Source organism: Suillus subalutaceus, assembly GCF_016647625.1.
Source record: "Suillus subalutaceus strain FC151 chromosome Unknown DFJ58scaffold_24, whole genome shotgun sequence".
Taxonomy (NCBI): domain Eukaryota; kingdom Fungi; phylum Basidiomycota; class Agaricomycetes; order Boletales; family Suillaceae; genus Suillus; species Suillus subalutaceus.
The window spans coordinates 338,410-356,415 of NW_024540273.1; the positions used below are offsets into that span (position 1 = coordinate 338,410).

Here is an 18,006-nt window from a genome sequence, read left to right on the forward strand (position 1 = left end):
GCAACATCAATAGCCTCATTGGCAGCAAATCTGCAATCACTGAAGCCAATTGTAAAGTAAGTGAAAAGAACACTTCCATTTACTTTCACTGTTGACCATCATCATCAGTGCATACTTGATCTCTGGAATATCTCCATCAGTCCAAGCATCGCCTGCCATCCTTGCTGTCCTATCTCCCGATTTGAACGATTACCCAAAGCCAGTGGCCACACTGTTCACCAAAATTGGGAATCTTACGCAGTGTGGCTCTGAAAGTCGAAGGAAGTGGTGCCAACGAACGCTCCACTATATCGAGACCTGCGAGAGAAGCCAGAGACATATTGAAAAACATAGCAGTGGACGAGAAGAGCCTCGCTGAGATATTCTGATGTATTTTGGATGTGCGCTATCTTGATGATCTCACGAACATTTTCTGCGATCCTCGGGACAAAGAGGATTTGATAAATAAAATGTTACAACGTGGGTGCTGTATGGGTGCCACATTGCAAGCCCTCCTACAGCGCGCTTCTCGCGTTCCTGAGACCTAACAGCCCGGGCTCCTGAAAAAGTGCCTCAAAGCAGTTTGCCTGGTGTGCAATAGATGGGCCTCCATTAGAGACATGAAGGTTTCAGGTGTTGGGACAACCCTCAGTGCATAGTGAGTGCTTCTTCGAAGCTCGCTGATCGGGCGTTTTCAAGCTTAAAGCATACTTCCAGGAAGAGAAGACAACTTCCACAGCCCTTTTATAGAAGCCACTGACACCACGCTCACTGAGATCAAGGTTGACGAAATGAATGCTTCTGTCCCTGCCGTGGACATGATCCGTACACGTTGCCCAGAAAAATGACCGACAGACGCCAGGGTGGTCCGTATCTTCAAGTACAATAGTGTGTCAAACCTCGAGTCCCTGCTGCATAAGGTGATAAGCCAGGGCCAGCTAGCCCAACATGCTCGTCCATGGAAGAAAACAGTTCAACAAGTCGACGATTCAGATCGTACTTCCCCCCCTTCCCTTCCCTCACTGCCTGCGCGCTAATGTACAGCACGCTAATGTCGACCATGCCGTACCATGTTGCTGTATTCTGGACAGCGAACGCAGAGCGTTACAACAACCTCATCCCCAGTGTCAACAACTTAGGTCGCCGCTGCGAAAACACGCCTGTAGTAAGCGATCCGAGCTTTCCATCCATCATTTTAAGTTCAATTAGTCATGCAGGCGCTAGTTGTTGCAGATATTTTTCTTGCCCTGACCTTTCTCTCGCCTCCTGGCCTCCCCATACATACATTCCCTTCAGTAACACTCAAGAGCTGAAATCACAAAGCGACCTGAATACTTCTGATATGTTCCAGGCCCAAGAAGGAGCACTGTTTTAGGGCAACAGATCAAGAGGTCTTTGGTCCGACTCATTTTAGGTCTTGATGTGCAACCTAGATCAAAACGATTGTTTGTGCCTCTTATGTGTTTGCTGTGGTTTTGGATCCAACAGATGTTATCTGAGTGGCTCTTCATTCCTTCTGTGTTTACGCTCCTCACATCAACACGAACTCGATATTATCCTTCATTTTTTCGGACAGTCAGAGTCCTACCTTGTTCTGTATGCCCCCACTATTCGGGAGCTGTGTGTGAAGATATTGCTATTGAGTCATGCTATAGCTATCTTGCTTAACTTTAAAAAATCCATTTTATTGTCCTTTGGGGTCGTAGACCCTATGTCGGACATAGCCCTATACACAGGGGGCTTACTCCCGCTTATCTATCGTATGTGCTTGCAACTCCTTGCATCATAAGGCTCGCACTCATTTCTGGGTTGTCCCCGGACATCGGCTGTAGCAATTAAGTGAAGTAAAAGCATTCACCTGCATAAATCAAATCTAATCATAATCGGTTGACAGCTAATTATGGCAATGTGAACCTTCGAATCGAACGACCCTCAGGCCTTTGTTCTTCGCTTACTCCTAACACATATCTCGAACAAGACTATATGTACCAACTGATCACCCATGGAAATGTGTCAGAGAAGGTCGCAGAGGTGGCGAGTCTTTTTCTATTGTCACTTTCCATGAACCAGGCAAATATTAATGTGACTTCAAGACAGGTTACTTCAGTCACCAGCGACTGCGCCTTTGTACGCCTGGATCTTGAGTATAACATCAAATCTCACGAGACCAATTTGGCTCACGACCATCATCCTGGAAAGATTGCAATTATTACAGTATTCCAGGTAAATGATATACGTGATCCCTCAACTTCCCAGTCTCACACATGTTCGTGCAAAAATGTCTTCTGGACCTGTCAGGAATAGACGCAGACGTGCTCAAACACCTTTCTACCACTTGGCAGCAGCCCAGCCAGGACCTACAACTTCACAACTTCGGGTGGCGCCCGCACTTCTACATGATGTTATCGAGATCACCACTGATGAGGAAATTTTAAGTCAGGTGTCAGTTATTGAGATCGTAACAACTGACGACGAAGACGCAAGTCAGATGCCAGTCCATGCGCATTGTGAGCCAGCAGTAAGTTTTTGAGTTTTCTGGCTCAGGCCACTTCCTTTCCTGCCTTACAGCCCGCTGTTCGTGCCAAAGCTTCAGTCAAAACACTATCCGACATTAAAGCCATTGAGCAAGGGGGGAATGTTGCGGTAAGTTTCCGTGCACAGATATATCAGTATTAGCTCTTATGATGCATACACTAGTCCACATATAATACGCCTTCACCTGATATAGATGCAACAAAAACCAAGCTAGGAAGTCTCCGCGCTGCGATCCAGAAGGTGTGGTATTTAAAGCCTTGATAATATCACGATCTTATACTTTAAAGGTCCTATCGGAAAGGGATCTGTCTCTGGAGTGCCCCGTTTGCAAAACAATATTCAAAGAATTACACAGGTCAGTATATAGGTCATCACAATGTGTTCAAATAACTTGATTCAATCTTTTTATAGTCTCAAATGCGGACATAGCTTCTGTGCGGCGTGTCTGAAACAATGGTTTCAATGTTGTTGGAGTAGATGGGTGGCAGACTCGGACAATCCAGTGCCAGTCACACTCAGTCTCCGAGACATCTCAAGGCTGCCACTATCATCTGCAGTCATATCAGTCGTGACGAAACACGTCGGACCAATGCTGTTCACCTGTCCAACTTGTCGGGGTTCAGTTGGCAAGCAAGAACCATTCAAGGTCATCACCCTCTGTCAGATTTCAAACTCCATAACATCACTTTTGGGGGGTGCATGCGGTGAAGAAGATCTACCAACCAATTGGACAGGGTACTTTCTAGAGTAAGTGAGTACTCCATGATTTGCATAAGATATACGCGCACGGCTGCACAATTTACGGTGATATCAATGACTGGTACATGTATATAATGTAGTTTTGGCTTGGAATCTAGTTGATAATGTGGACATCTCCAAAGCACGGGAGAATAGAATCCTCGGATAGCAAAATCAAGAGCAAGGGCTACTGGCTGGCATTCCACTGTTTCATTGGTCAAACATTGAAAATATATCATAAAGGCGCTCCACAGGATGGTACTAAGAACTTCCACCTAAAGAGCAAAATTCCACATCTACATAATACTAAGTGATTCCAAATACATTCTTCTCCCATGTTGATCGACTGATCTTTCCTAAGTTTTGTGATTCTGAGTCTGTCACTGCATTAATCAAAATCATTCTTTGTTGCAGATTTTTCACACATCAATATTCCTCGCCGATGCTGAATTGTAATCGTTCAGATCACCGTCCTGAATGTAACCAGATCTTGAGACCTCATGTTCTGATTTACCCCCAAATTCTTGGACAGGAATTTCCACAAACGGACCATGTGACTTCAGGAAAGGGCACATATGGCTTCGCCCTTTGTACAACTGCCTCGAGTTCGATGTGACTTACAGACAGTCCCGGCATAGCAAATACATTGTCTTTGTTAACAAACCTAAAATCTCCTTGAACTCAGTCCCTGTCCTCTGGAATATGTCGGCTAGATATCTAATTTGAATCGGAATGCCGCAAACACGAGGACATTGCGATGGCTGTGGATGATAGTCTGCCGAGGATCAGACTGTTCGTTCGCTCCCTATTTAATGAGTCTGAATGGCCGATAGAACATAATTATCAAGCCCACAACAAGTGGATATCCTTTTTATGTCCTTCTCAGTCTCCTCCGAACATGAGAACAGTGCCAGTAGTCACAATACACTCCAAAACGGAGTGGAACGCACAACCGATGTAAGTACTAGTATCTGTATTATGCATTACTATGTGATTCCCTCTAACGTCACAGTTCAGATCCACTCTTGCCTTAGATTACTCCAGTAGTTTCCTCTAGTGATGCACTCTATGATGAAGTGGATCATGCAACTGATGTAAGTGTTTGTACTATGTGTATGATGCGACTGCCTCTGACATTCGGATCTATTCTTGCTTTAGATTGCTCCAACGAGGCCCCATGTCAGTATACTCACAACGAAGCGACAGGACCAACTGGGTTCCATTTTATGGCCGAAAAGTGGATATCCTGCACTCCTGGAATGCACCATGTCCATGTACTCAGTCTTTTCTCAACATGACGACAGTGGTAGCGAAGCACTCCCAGACGAAACAGACAATGTGACTGGACCTCTAGCTGTAAGTATCCGTGCTTTGTGTGTGGTGTGGCTGTCTCTGACACAAACGGCAGGTCCTTAGGGTACATCTTCAGGCTGTCATCACAGGTATCGCCCAGAAGATTGCATTAGCCATTATTATCTTCATGGTTGCTTTCTCAGTAAAAGATAGTCATCTTCTTCAACTGACCGACCATCTTGTTTTTGCTGTGGAATCAGGAGTCAAAGTTTTCATAAGTGCATACCTTAGTCAACGAGGTATAGAGGAGCGTGAAGTTCTGCGGTGCATGGGAGCTGGTGGAACCGTACTATACACGTTGGCGTTCTTGGTGCTGCTGATTCTGTAAATGCTTATCTCATTATGTAAGCTTGAGTGATTGGAAATCGAACTTTGCTGTGGCTGTCCAGCCAATTCCATTACGATTCCATTTGACTACAACATGAGTCTAGAGCATCTGTCTCGGATGCAAAAATGGCCAGCAGAGCAGCCTGACACATACTGGTAACTCATGGACAAGTTGATGTCTCATTCAGCCTACGACATTCACTTACTTCGATGCGTTGAAGAGCACGCTGCACTGGTGTTGAGCACGCCCAACGGGATGATCGAAGTGCCTACAGTCAGCCGGGTTGACTCAATTCAGTTGCAACCGGGCAGGAACAAGCTGGATTTTCAATATCACGGACCTCAATCTGCCAGCTCTGTTCACTCACAGTTCACATTACACCATTGTGTCTATTAACGGTATGCTGCAGTCGGGGCTTTGTCAATTTGTGTTGCTGATTTGCTCGATAGGCGGAATGAACCACTCAGAGCTATGCCACTGCAGACTTCGCGGCTAACCTTGCCACTCAATTTGGATTCTGGTGGACTCCCAGAATGTTCTACATGGTAGTGAGCCCCTTTCAATGTTTTTATGGTGAACAGCGAGTGATACCAATGAGCCACAGATATGCACGTTCCAGCCACTGTGATAAGTTTGATCGAATACCTCCGGATAGCCACATGCAGTAACTAACTCAATATGGCCCCACAGACTATTCGATGAACCATGACTGCACCTCAAAATTGTGGTGGTCCTCGGGATTGGCCTCATGTTTTTTTTACCCCAAAAGTGTATATATGAACTGACCAATTGTCAATGGAAATTTGACAGCACTATGGTGTGTATCAAGAAGATCATGAAAGTGGTAAGTTGTTTTCCATTCTCGCCTTCCATGAACGAGCCCAAATGTGATTTCAGGAAAGGGTACATCAGTTGCCAGTAGCTTCGCCCTTTGTATGACTTCCTCAATCTTATGTTGATGCAATATAACTATCAAACCTCGAGCAGGCACACAGGTATTAAAACGCATCATCAATTCGTTGTGTTCCTACTGACATTGTTCCTATCAGCACTTATACTACTAATGCTCCTGATCACTCCCACAATGGCCACAATGCAGATCACTCCCACAATGGCCGCAATGCAGATAACTCCCCCGGAGTTCTACTGTGTTATCCCCGACATTGGAACTGTGCGTAGCGTTTCTATGTACACTGTCTTTGTAGCTGAACTGGGGTTGTTAGCAGAGGGCCATCTTTTTAAAGGCTATTTACTTCCCTATGACGGGGACTAGATCCTGCACCACATCTGTCTGCACCATTATTCCAAGCAAGGAGTCTGCCCGCAATCCTCGCTTTCCCTCAGTAGAAGCCATCCTTGGTTCACAGCACCAGATCTATTCTTGCTATGTTAGCGTCAACGTGACGGGCCTTCAGCATGGAGAGACATTCCTTGTCTTCTTCCAGTTTGCGGCAACATTACCCATCAATGATAGCCTTGAAGCCTCATTTCCTGACCTTGAGTGGAGGGGTGGGATTCTCACAATGAGAGTCGGTCAAATGAGGCAGGTAACAGGCCTCCGGAATGGAAGGGTGCAACGCCTTGCACAGCTCGCTATTCAACGGTATGTTCAAGTAAGACCAAACCTATATCATATTGATGGGGGATCTCCAGTACTGTGATTGATTGTTCTCGTGCAATCACTTGAGGCCGCGATGAACTGATTCCAGTAAGATTCCCGAGTGAGATTGTCTTCATAGCGACGGAATAAGCCATAACTCTCATTCCTACCATATTCATCACCCGTCTATGTGGGATAATAAAATATGCCCATACTTCATTTTTTCATCTGCGATTCTTTGTACTACATGTAAACCACTCTTCAATTTCTCCCAATGATGAATGGCAAATGGCAATGCTTACATAGATCATATATGTACCTACTTAGAGACACTGACAAAAGTCAAACTTCTGGACCGTCAATTTCCTCAGTCCGTGCACTCCCAGGGCCACAACATTAACCACTGTACAAGTTGCGTTTACACTGATACTTGTCATCAAGCCATTCACTCATTGTGTCTTCGCCTAACATATCTCATACGGACTATAACATGGTAAGTCATATGCCATGCTAAGTGACGAAATTTTGATACCTCCTCAGCTTAAGTAGCTCATTATCATGAAAAACCAAACACAGGCCAATACCCGTCGTGTTCTACTTCACCGTCCAATCAATGCCCCATACCGACAAGTACTTTGGCGTGAGCACAATGTAAGCTTTAAATCGTAGATATATTATAATTGTATTGTGCTAATGCCTCCAATAGCCGATAGCAGTTCACCGCCACTCTTTCCCAAAGCCTGGAAAACTGCACACATATTTCACTTCTGGTATATCGAAACAGGAATCAGATGTTAGTATTTTATTCTAGTGGAGAAACATGCACTGATCTTCACAGGTCTTCCCTCCTCATCGGGAGTCTTTTAATGAAATGATACCTACACTCAAGCAGTTTCTCCAGGAACAGGTGCTGCTTCGTCGCCGATGGTCCCATGGTCCACAACCTCAACATTATTCCGTGTGTTCTGAATGTCCCATGCCAGGCAACACCCGAAGCCTCCCTCCTTTGGCAACTCCGAATGCACCTCAGGCTAAATCTCCCCAATTTTCTGGTCTGAATGATTCCCTAGTACACCCCCAAACTCTCACCTCCCCAGCATCGCATCTCACTGGCAGTGCCCTATCATTGATGTCACACTCTCAAATCCTACCGATGACTTCTGACAATCTCGCCTCTCCAGCCCAGCCATCATCAGAGCCGTGTGTGCCCAGTGAACTTCCGCTCATTCATTGTGCTCTGTTGTTCACTCCAGTCAATGTTTCAGTTCTCAGTCATCCTCAATTGATGACCAGCGCCTCCAATCAGGCATTGTGTTCGAGCAGTGTGACCCCTTCTAACACCGCGTATAGCGTCCATCGTATCCAGCATAAAATTTGTGGTCTCAATCAATACATGCATTGGTTTTATTCTCACGGTTGTGAGCCTCTACCTTCTCCCCCACCATGTCAGCCGCTTGAGTGTGGAGACCTCTACATTCATCAGTCACTTTCCACGCCAAGTATCTACCAAATATGGATATGGAGTGCCCAGCAAGGCTGGGAGAATGCTCAAGAGAATCAGGTTCACCCTCTCCTTCCAACCCATCGCCTCTGGCTTGGCGCAAACAGAGAACCTCATTGGGTCACTCAGAAGACGATAAGCACGTACAAGGGACGCCTGAAGGTTTCAGGTAAGTCAAAAGTTGTGTTGATCCAGGCAGACTCTGAAGCATATTTACTAGCATCACACAGATCACGCAATTTAAGTAGAGACGAGTCATGCCATGCTGTATCATAGTATGACCTGTATTCCTGGACCAAACAAAGTCCAGGTTTAAGAACGAGAGGTTTCTCTATGTCGCACTCGATCGTCACTCGGTCATGACGGCCGACAATGCTACTCAACATATCACCCGCTTGTAGTATATGAGCCCTTGGGTGAAGAATTCTGCAGTTCGACCCATTCACTGCTGTATGAGCACTCGCGAATGAGGCTGCAAGACTGCATTCAATCATTGATTAACCTTACCATCTCAGATTGCTCGGAGTGCTTGCCTCGCCCACTCATCCATGCTTCACTAACTTGTACCTGATTTTTGTTTCTAACACTCATTTGTAGGGAAAATTTTGATTCGCCGTCTGGTTCCTCTGCAGGACTTTCACAAGACTCTCTGCATTGTCTCAGCAGTAGCTGTGTCGCTTGCAGTGCTTGTTGCGCCTGCCGCCACGCCTGTAACTACTTTGCTTGATGCCAGCCCGCCACTTGTTTTCCTGTGCGGTGGGTGAGCATTGTTTCTTTATTATCATCACTTTCAAACTAATGTGTTGTTCATCTGCTTACCCCAGCTCACAATGGAACCTGCGCTTGTGAGTACCCATAGTCCTCACGTCCACCACTTAAATTTTCGCATACTTACGGCCCCAGTGCTGCAACCATGCTCTTAACATTTGTTTACACCTGTCACCACTTATTTTCGGTCGTCTCTGCTTAACTGCCCCGGTACAACTCATTTTTGCTTGTTGAACTCGGACCCGACTTTTGAGGTGGGCCAAGCTGAGGCATGGACATCAAATAAAATTTTAAATGACTGACCTTGCATGCTCTGCAACACACGCATCTTTTTGGCTCAACCATGTTGGCTTAATTCGTGAGCTCACACATCACTTTGAAAGTTTTATACATCGGAAGTGAGCCTGCAGATCTCGTGTTTCCCCTGGAGCCTATCTCAAATGGGAACAGATGCACCACTATCTACCGACCAATTTCTAATGCTAAAGAAAAAACGGTGAGTCGTTTTCTGTAGATCAGCCTGTAATGTGACTTATCAGAGGGTAGTGGTTTTGCCCTTTGTACTGTGCAGTCAAATCCCCAAACTTGAAGTTTCCTTTAATGCGGGCCCTTCTAACTTGGATTAAAATGCGGCAGAAGCCTGTCTTGAACAGGAGATGTACCAACTGATGTCTAATGTTAAGGAATAATGGTGAGTCGTCCGTAGATGGGCCTTTGATGTGACTTATCAAAGGGTAGTGGCTTCGCCCTTTGTATTCGCAATCACATCCCCAAACTTGGGGTCCCTTCTAACTTCCATCAAAATCTGCTGAACATGAGGTATCATATTTTTTGTGATGATTAGGGATATGATTAATTTCCGAGGGAATGGCCACCAAGAAACCGTGGTTGTGGGCCTTATCAAGCCCACTATGTTAGTCTCTTCAGGCTCTCAATATGAAAACGATGGTTGCAATGTGCTACACTATGAGCAGGATCACAGAGTTCATGTAAGTTTCTGTACTGTATGTGTGATGCGACTACGCCTGACTGGCTTCCGATTTAGGGACCAGTGGCGTGACGACACATGAAATATTGGCCAAAGAAGCCACGGCCACCACGTCTCTAAGAGTATCACAACGTCTCTTAAAAACCTAAAATAAACAGCAGATCTATGTTTCTGGGCTGTCATCATTTCCACTCTCCTTTTCGCCCCCCCCCCCCCCTCTCAGTAAAGGATATCTATTTTCTTCGGATAATCAACCATCTCGTTCCGGTAGCTGCCACCATTTCGAAAGTTCTGTGAAATGTTTGTTCTCATGGCCACCATATCAAGCGCTCATGTGTTCACTAATGATGCATTGTGCAGACACCAGTCACAGCACGTTTTGATGATCACAATGCATAAAAAAACAAACAAAGGATGCGTACCGCACTGCCACGCTGTATAACTAGTATTTATTGTGGCTATCGAGGATGGGAAATTGAAATATACCCGTGCAGTAGACTGGTCTTGGGATCATGGTATCATCCAACACGATTGCCGACAAAGATGTGGATATGAACGCTTCCTTGCAAACTGACCAAAATTCACGGATACTTGGTAAGCGACATCGCGAGCGCGGAGATACCTCTGAGGATGACTCAGAAGACAAGGTGCGATTTCGCTGCTCACCTGGCTATGTATCATGTTGGTGATTTACAATTGGTTTGTTGCAGGAACGTGTGATCAGTCGGAATGAATCGGATGCCAATAGTTTGGTGGTTGCGGAATCCTCTGTATGTTGCTGAGTAGCATAACCCGATGTATACTATCACTAACCTGCATGATTAAAGTGAAGTGGTGCAAAGGGTAAGCAACTGGAACAGGGTCCGAGTCACCTCAAGAAGAGACATAGGGGCGCCAACGACAGCGATGTAAGAAGGGTACTTTAGCTTAGGAGATATCCATTAAATTTTGTGTAGGTCCCATCTACAGCTCTTTCCACTAGCAGTGGTCCTAGCCACACTGTCTCTCGAATTTTCAGGAACATTTATGCCAGGCAATTCTTTAGCAGTGGATTTCCGGCACCCAGCGGTTCTTCATCCCATTCTGATACACTCTCACATGGCACACAACCAGCGAGTCAGTATTTTGATGCACTTGGTGGTGGTTGACTGTTTTAGTAGACTCAGCATGAACGCCAGTCTGTGACATTCGCACCCCAGGTTCAAATTGTGTCTGCAGGTCGCGTCACTGGCACAGAGCCATTGGCCCCTGAATCTGATTCTACAAAAACCGATGATGAAACTGACGGCACAGTCCTATCAGATCAGCTGCCCGTTACAGGTGACACTGACCCTCCCGCTGATCAGAATTCACCCACAGTCGCTGACGACCGTATCCGTTCACAACGACAACTCCAATTGACGCAAAGTGACAACAAGCCTAGCAACACAGATAGAAATGACAATATTCGTTCCGAGATACCCCAGATGGACATTGAGCCACGTGGAACTGGGCGTTCTTCTCGGGATTCGTCACGCAGGGAGCGTACAGTACGTTCAGTTACTTACTTTGATAATTGACCCAGGATTAATGTCCACCAGTTCATTCCAGCATCCAAGGATGATCTAGATACAGTGAACACCCGACTTGGTCGCATAGAAACTCAAATCACTGACCTCAGGACTGTTGTGGAGTCTCGCCACAGTTCATCTCGCGATGAGATTCTTGATGACACTGCCAATGACGCTGATACCGAAGAGAATTCAGCTCCGCGGCCGTTTAAGAAAACCGGGCCCGTGAAGCATAGATTGCAAAGGTTAAATAGATTTTATGTCAGTATTTCATGCAGTGAATGGTATTGAGTGGCTAAATGGGCTACAGGAACTTATACATGACCACACTCGCATTCTGATGAATCGAACTGGTGATGATGCACTCTTTACAGGTGTAATGCTTCCATACGAGGCTCCGCTCGCTGACTTCGACCCTCGCCGTGGTGCTTGCTGTACTGTGGAGAACTTCACGATTGAAATCCTGGGCACGCTGAGGTCCAAATGGAATATTTCTGCCACAAAAGTATTCGCGCATGATTTTGTCGCACACTATCCCAGTTTCAATATCAATTCCGTCCAGGCTGCATTTTCCACACATTTAAGATCATTGAAGCATTCCTTTAAGCAGGCAGGGCTCGATAATGTCACATCAAGTGCACGTCAAAAAGAGCACTGGAGAAAGGAACGCAAATGTTTGGTATGTATTCATCGCATGATAATTAATTATTGCCTCCAATGTGTTTGCAGTTGTATCACAGGCGTTTGGACATCGCCCATGCAGTTTCTGACCTACAACCACATATCACGATGCTCATGAGAATTGGCCCTGACGGGATGAGCAGTGACAAGACCGCCAATGAGAATAATGTCCCTCAATACCGCATACTTGGAAGGCACTGGCGCAGTCTGGAGGTGACTGCTTGGCTACGTATATTCGATGCGATGTATTGTCACAACCGTTGGGGCCCTGTAGGGACTGGTTCACAGGGAAACAATGCTCGAATGCGATTTGAGACCATGTCCATGGGTCAGCCACAGAGGGCTGTCCGTAGACTTCCTCGTAATGCTTACCGTACTGAATGGTATGATAGTCTCAATCATTACGACTGGGAGGAACTTGACAGGTGCGAGGCTGAGGTGTACGCCTTCACGCATGTTCCTGGCATTCAGCTGTAAGTTTCTGCTCTCTCCATGCAACTTTAACATTCATGGCTTCATGCTATATAGGGCTGCACAGAGGCCAAACGGCGAGCCAAGTTGTCGTCGACACTACACATAAAACTCGAAGCTCTGCAGTGAATCATGTCATTGTAGAATATATCAATTTACGCATATATGGTTGGATGGTCTACCTCAACCGAATGCACGAACTTCATACAGGTCTAAATTATTCAGTGGACAGTAGAACTAAGTTCTAACTCACAGTTTGGTGGGTGAATGCCTTGCAACATGCGACAGGCACCATGGACTAGACGCTGAAAAATATGCTGGACCCCCAAGGCCTTTATCAGTCTGCCATTGAGCTCTATAAAATTGAAGACGTACTAGTCATTGTTCCTGACGTTCACAACGCTGCGGGAGTGCTCATCCACCCGTCCAACTACAACCAGAAGATCACTGCACTTATGCCCGTCGTGGTGGATGTTTTATTGCGACTGTGAATGCGCGCTAGTGCAAAAATTTGAGGGCTCAGATGCCTGAATATTAACAATCACATGACCCTAAATTCTCCAACTACCAGTTAGCCCACTTGGTGTCCGCATTCTCCAGGTCACTAGTGCTGTTACTGTTACAGCCATCATTCTCTAGATGTTACGAACTAGGATGGTTCAGACGTATGGCTACTTGATAAGAGTGATTGGCCAAGGTCGGTTCAAGGCTTCGGCGTATACCGAAGTTCAGTGGTTTCACTAAGACAAGACAAGGAGAGTGTCCTCGACTTGAATCACATTCAATACGACTTAAGATTGGAGGTCTTAAGCGAAGGAGGTTCCAGGTAAAACCTAGTAAGATTAAAGTAAAGAACTACATAGTACAAGACAAGTTTATATAGTGAACGGTAACAGCTTTAGGGCCGGTACGATGAGGTCATAAGGATGAGTCATGGATAAGACGAGTCAGAGATAAGGCGAGTCAAAGATATCAAGAATAGATCATCTAGCGATGGCAAGATGTGATCGTGATGTAATACAATGATGTAAGAGAAAGAAAATGAATAGGGGCGTACTTGACTGTAACATTACCCCGTTGTTATCGTTGAAGTCACCGATTTCAACAATCAAAGTTATCGTAAGCGTCATAGTTATCACGATCACCTGCGCATTGAACGAACAACCTCTCGTCTTCTTCAATCGAGATTTGTTCCATAGCAGCATCTTTGTCAGCCTCCCATCTAGAGAGGGCCTCATAGAAACCTGCGTCCATCCATACTAACAGGATAGGTTTCTCTCCTTTAAGGTCTCTGCAAAAGACCGAAAGATGCCCTGGCGTGAGATTACGACATACACGGCAGAAGTATGTAGGGCAGTTCTTGTGACGATGACCGATTTCATCACAGTTGCAACACTTAAAGTTATCATGGGGTTCGGTTTTCACGACGGTGACGGAGGATGATTGCGGAGGTGGGGACGGTGTCTTGGAAGGTAAAGTGCGGTTGTGAGAAGGAGGGGAGACGGAGATCTCTCGCTTGGAGGGTCGTCGATGGGTGGGACGTATACAAGGGGTTGTTGCCGCCGGGGCAGACGTAAAAGCAATTGGTACGATCAGTACAGCAGGAGGAACGATAACATTAGGCGTATGCTCAACGGGAGTTGATATCTCAACCGGAGGTGGAACGGGAATTGCGATATGTGGGGATGGGGGTCTAGTGATTGGATTTGTTGCAATTCGTTCAGTGACAATATGGATTGCCTCTCTAACGACTTCTTTGGTAGAGGTAGGCATGAGACGTATCGCAGAATTGCGAATGCGTATATGAAGATGACGGAAGATGGTCTGAAGACGCTCATCATTAAGAAGTCCTGCAGTACGTTTAACAAGATTGGCGGCACGAATGATGTTGATGAGGAGCGTGCTAGAGAGAGCTCCTTGTTCAGCGAGGAGGCAGTCTATCTCAATAGCGTATTGTTCAGAGAGGAGAGCGGACTCAAACAACGTATTGGTTTCAATGTCGTCGAGAATGGAGAAGTAGTTTGGGGATTCAGTGGTTTCGGTCAATGTGATGGACATCGTGGAGGGAGAAGTAGTAAGACTAGCAGACATATTATCGAGGGTTTTGACGAGAGTTTGGAGTTGCAGGAGACAGATTTGGAGAGTGCGAAGTTCAGAGAAAGACATCTTTTCGTGACGATTCTTATAACTGGTGAGCTTTCTTATAAGCAGCGAGGATTGCGGAGGCATTGCCGAGGTTCTCTGTGGGAATCCATTCGTTACTGGCGGATGAATATCCTTTCCAGGATACGAGATTGCATCTACGTTTACCTGTGCCTTTATGTGATAAGATTGCTTCGACTTTGTATTCTTCTTCGTTATTGATGATATGGGGTGGGGGATCAGAAAAGTTAGGACCGTGGATTTCGGTTTCATGATAGGATGATAGCTCGGAAGCATGGAACGTGGGGTGAACCTTCCATTGTTCTGGGAGTTGGAGTGTGAATGTGATGGGGGAGAGTACGGCTTTCACGGTAAAGGGTCCGTATTGTTTTGGGGCGAGTTTTCGTGATGGTAATTGCGTGATGAGATTCTTCCCCGATAGCCAAACCTTATCTCCAACTTTCCATGGTTGGTATTTCTTCCCGTACGATCGTGCGGCCATTCATTGCATTGCCAGGTTATGACAAGAGATTGCTTCTTCACATATCTTTTGAAGGAGGCGGAGTCGTTCTTCTGCGGCTGGTACAGTAGAATCTGGGAGTACATGAGGGAGAGCCCGTGGCTCGTATCCCATCATAAGGAAGAATGGGGATGCGTTGCGAGAGTCGTGTTTGCGGTGGTTGTGGACGAATTCAGACATGGGGATATGTTCAACCCATTCTTCTGGGTTATTGCAGCAATAGATTCGGAGATAGGTTTCTAGTTCTTGATTCAAACGTTCGGTTTGACCGTCTGTTTGTGGATGATAAGCAGTGGAAGCGGCGATGTCGTATTTCAAAAGTTTTGCAAGGGCTTTAGAGAATTTGGATATGAATTGTGGTCCTCGATCTGAGATCACCTTCTCATGGAGTCCGAAGCGGCGATAGACATATTTGAAAAACTTCTTTGCTACGCCTTCTGAGGTGATGGTTTTTGTACAAGGGATGAGAATTACCCCCTTCATAAGACCATGGTCTACCATGACCATGATGGAATCGAAGCCATTGCAAGGCGGTAAATCAGTGATGAGGTCGACGGAGACTTGGGAAAATGGGGTGGAGACCAAAGAAGGGATAGGAGTCAGCGGAGGAGTCGTAGGGTGGGTATCAGATTTCATTTGCTGGCAAAGGGCGCAACCTTCAACGTATTTCCGGATATAAGTTCCCATCGATGGCCACCAAAAGTCACGTTTAACCAGTTCTTCAGTTTTAAAGCGGCCGGGATGTCTGGTGATGGCATGATCATGGGTTCGTTCTAAAATAGAGCGGTGTCCGGCTGGTCGGACGTAGGCGCGATCTTTATAGAATAAGACGTCATCCTTAATCGTCCAATCGGAGAGAGCTGATTTTATGGGAGGAAGACAAAGTCTGTTTAAGGCGTCAGGGGCGGCTTGAAAGATTGGGTCGGTATCAGCGGGGTCAGGGTTTGCAAGAGTGGTCATAAGCTCTTGATTGAGAAGGCAGACGAACATGGAGTCAGGGAGGAGTGTCATATCTTCATTATCGATGGTATCTGGTGCATGATCAGGTCGTCGAGATAAGGCATCTGGTGCGGCGAGTTTGGTTCCTGGCACATGATGGAGTTCGATATCGTAACATGAAAGAAGGAGTTGCCATCTTGCTTGACGACGGGTTAATTTCTGCGCGGTTCGGAAATAGAGGAGGTTCTTATGATTGGTGAATATAACAACTGGATGTGGATTTCCTTCCAAATAATGACGCCATTCTTGGAGTGCGCGGATAGTGGCAAGGAGTTCCCAATCAAAGATCTGATAATTACGTTCTGCCAGGTTCAAAGATTGGGACAGATATCCGCAGGGGTGATACACGCCGTTTTCATCAGTCTGCAATAAAACAGCACCGGTTGCAACAAGGGATGCATCAGTTGCTACCGCAAATTGTCGTGATGGATCAGGGTTACGGAGGACTGGTTGCTTTAGGAAACACTACTTAAGTGTCGTGAATGCGTCTTGACAAGGTGTGGACCAAAGGAAGACATTATCTTTCTTTGTAAGATCGATAAGAGGTCGTGTGATATCGGAATAATGAGGGATAAAGTTTCGGTAGAAGTTACAGAATCCAAGGAACGATCTGGTTTCTTTAACAGTAGATGGGGTTGGCCAATCGCGGATTCCATCGGTTTTGGCAGCATCCATAGCAACGCATCCTGGGCGAATAATCATACCGAGATATTCGACCTCCTGCGCATCAAAGGTACAGTTTTCCGGTTTCAAAAAGAGTCGTTCTTCACAGATCTTTGTCAAAATGCGACGGGTATGGGCATGGTGTTCATCAAGATTATCTGAAAAGATGAGGATATCATCCATATAGATCACAAGCCATCCTTTGTTAATTTCTTGTTGGAACGTGCGGTTCATGTAGGCTTGGAACGTGGCCGGAGAATTGCAAAGTCCGAAAAACATGATGTTCAGTTCATAGAGTCCAAATTCCGTGGTGAACGCAGCTTTCCATCTATCATCAGGGTGAATGCGGATGTTGTTATAACCGGATCGCACGTCCATCTTGGTGAAATACTTCGCTCTGTGCAACCGTGCGACAAGGGATAAGGGAAGTGGCAAGGGATAGGCATTCTTGATTGTCCAATCATTGATATACCGATAATCTTGGCAGGGCCGAAGATCTCCGCTTTTCTTTCCTACAAAGAAGAACCCGCTGGCTTGCGGTGACTTAGATTCCGAGATAAAGCCTTTCTTTACGTTTTCATCAATAAATGCTTTGACAGCGGTATGTTCAGCGATAGAGAGGGGATAGATTTTCGATGTTTTGGGGATGAATCCGGGTTTCGTTTCGATACGGTGGTCAATACCGGGTTGTTCAGGAGGTAGTCAGTTAAGACCGTCTTTGGTGAAGATGTCGGTGAAGTCGTGTAGATAGGAGGGTACGAGTTCTTCGAAAGTTTTCTTCTTCTGTTCTAAGCCCGCAGCTAGAGCGAATTGCTGAGCTTTGTTACTAACTTTCGTGTATTCCGTGGGCCGTAGTAGAGGTTTAACCGTGGGTTTCTGTTCCGAGCGACTGGTCCCATCTAGGGTTAATGGCGTATCCATGGTAGTATTTGAAATTACCCGGAGTTCAGATGCGTCAAGGGAATATTCTACCAGGAATTCATCATCGTCTAGATTGTACATAGAGACTTCTCGCACTGGTGCGGCAAAGTTCTCTTGTGTCCAGACGTCTTCCTTGGTGTCAAAGGTTTCGTCGTCTTCATCAGGGATGGGGAGTAGATTGGGAATCGGGTCAAGGGTAGGAAGGACAGGTGGTGCTTCTTCGTCAATGATTTCTTCGATAGTCGCTTTTGGATAAACGACAGGGGTTT

At 45.9% G+C, this 18,006-nt stretch overlaps 4 protein-coding genes across 4 annotated transcripts; all 4 read left to right on the plus strand.

Moving 5' to 3' along the window:
- Nucleotides 1-2,257: 2,257 nt before the first annotated feature.
- Nucleotides 2,258-3,421, plus strand: DFJ58DRAFT_839228 (uncharacterized protein; the record flags this gene model as incomplete). The annotated part of the gene is given in 7 exon segments (XM_041392508.1): nt 2,258-2,497; nt 2,548-2,622; nt 2,677-2,754; nt 2,802-2,869; nt 2,926-3,261; nt 3,291-3,334; nt 3,354-3,421. The coding sequence occupies 7 exon segments, from the start codon at nt 2,258-2,260 to the stop codon at nt 3,419-3,421; spliced, it is 909 nt and encodes a 302-aa protein (XP_041246731.1).
- A 704-nt stretch (nt 3,422-4,125) lies between these two features.
- On the plus strand, nt 4,126-4,933 carry DFJ58DRAFT_839229 (uncharacterized protein; the record flags this gene model as incomplete). The annotated part of the gene is made up of 4 exons (XM_041392509.1): nt 4,126-4,209; nt 4,287-4,346; nt 4,411-4,608; nt 4,661-4,933. The coding sequence occupies 4 exons, from the start codon at nt 4,126-4,128 to the stop codon at nt 4,931-4,933; spliced, it is 615 nt and encodes a 204-aa protein (XP_041246732.1).
- A 1,238-nt stretch (nt 4,934-6,171) lies between these two features.
- On the plus strand, nt 6,172-6,594 carry DFJ58DRAFT_656553 (uncharacterized protein; the record flags this gene model as incomplete). The annotated part of the gene is made up of 1 exon (XM_041381916.1): nt 6,172-6,594. A coding segment is annotated over one exon (423 nt), but the record flags the coding sequence as incomplete, so codon positions are not given.
- A 5,125-nt stretch (nt 6,595-11,719) lies between these two features.
- Nucleotides 11,720-12,498, plus strand: DFJ58DRAFT_656555 (uncharacterized protein; the record flags this gene model as incomplete). The annotated part of the gene is made up of 2 exons (XM_041381917.1): nt 11,720-12,019; nt 12,070-12,498. The coding sequence occupies 2 exons, from the start codon at nt 11,720-11,722 to the stop codon at nt 12,496-12,498; spliced, it is 729 nt and encodes a 242-aa protein (XP_041246734.1).
- Between the last annotated feature and the right edge of the window lie 5,508 nt (nt 12,499-18,006).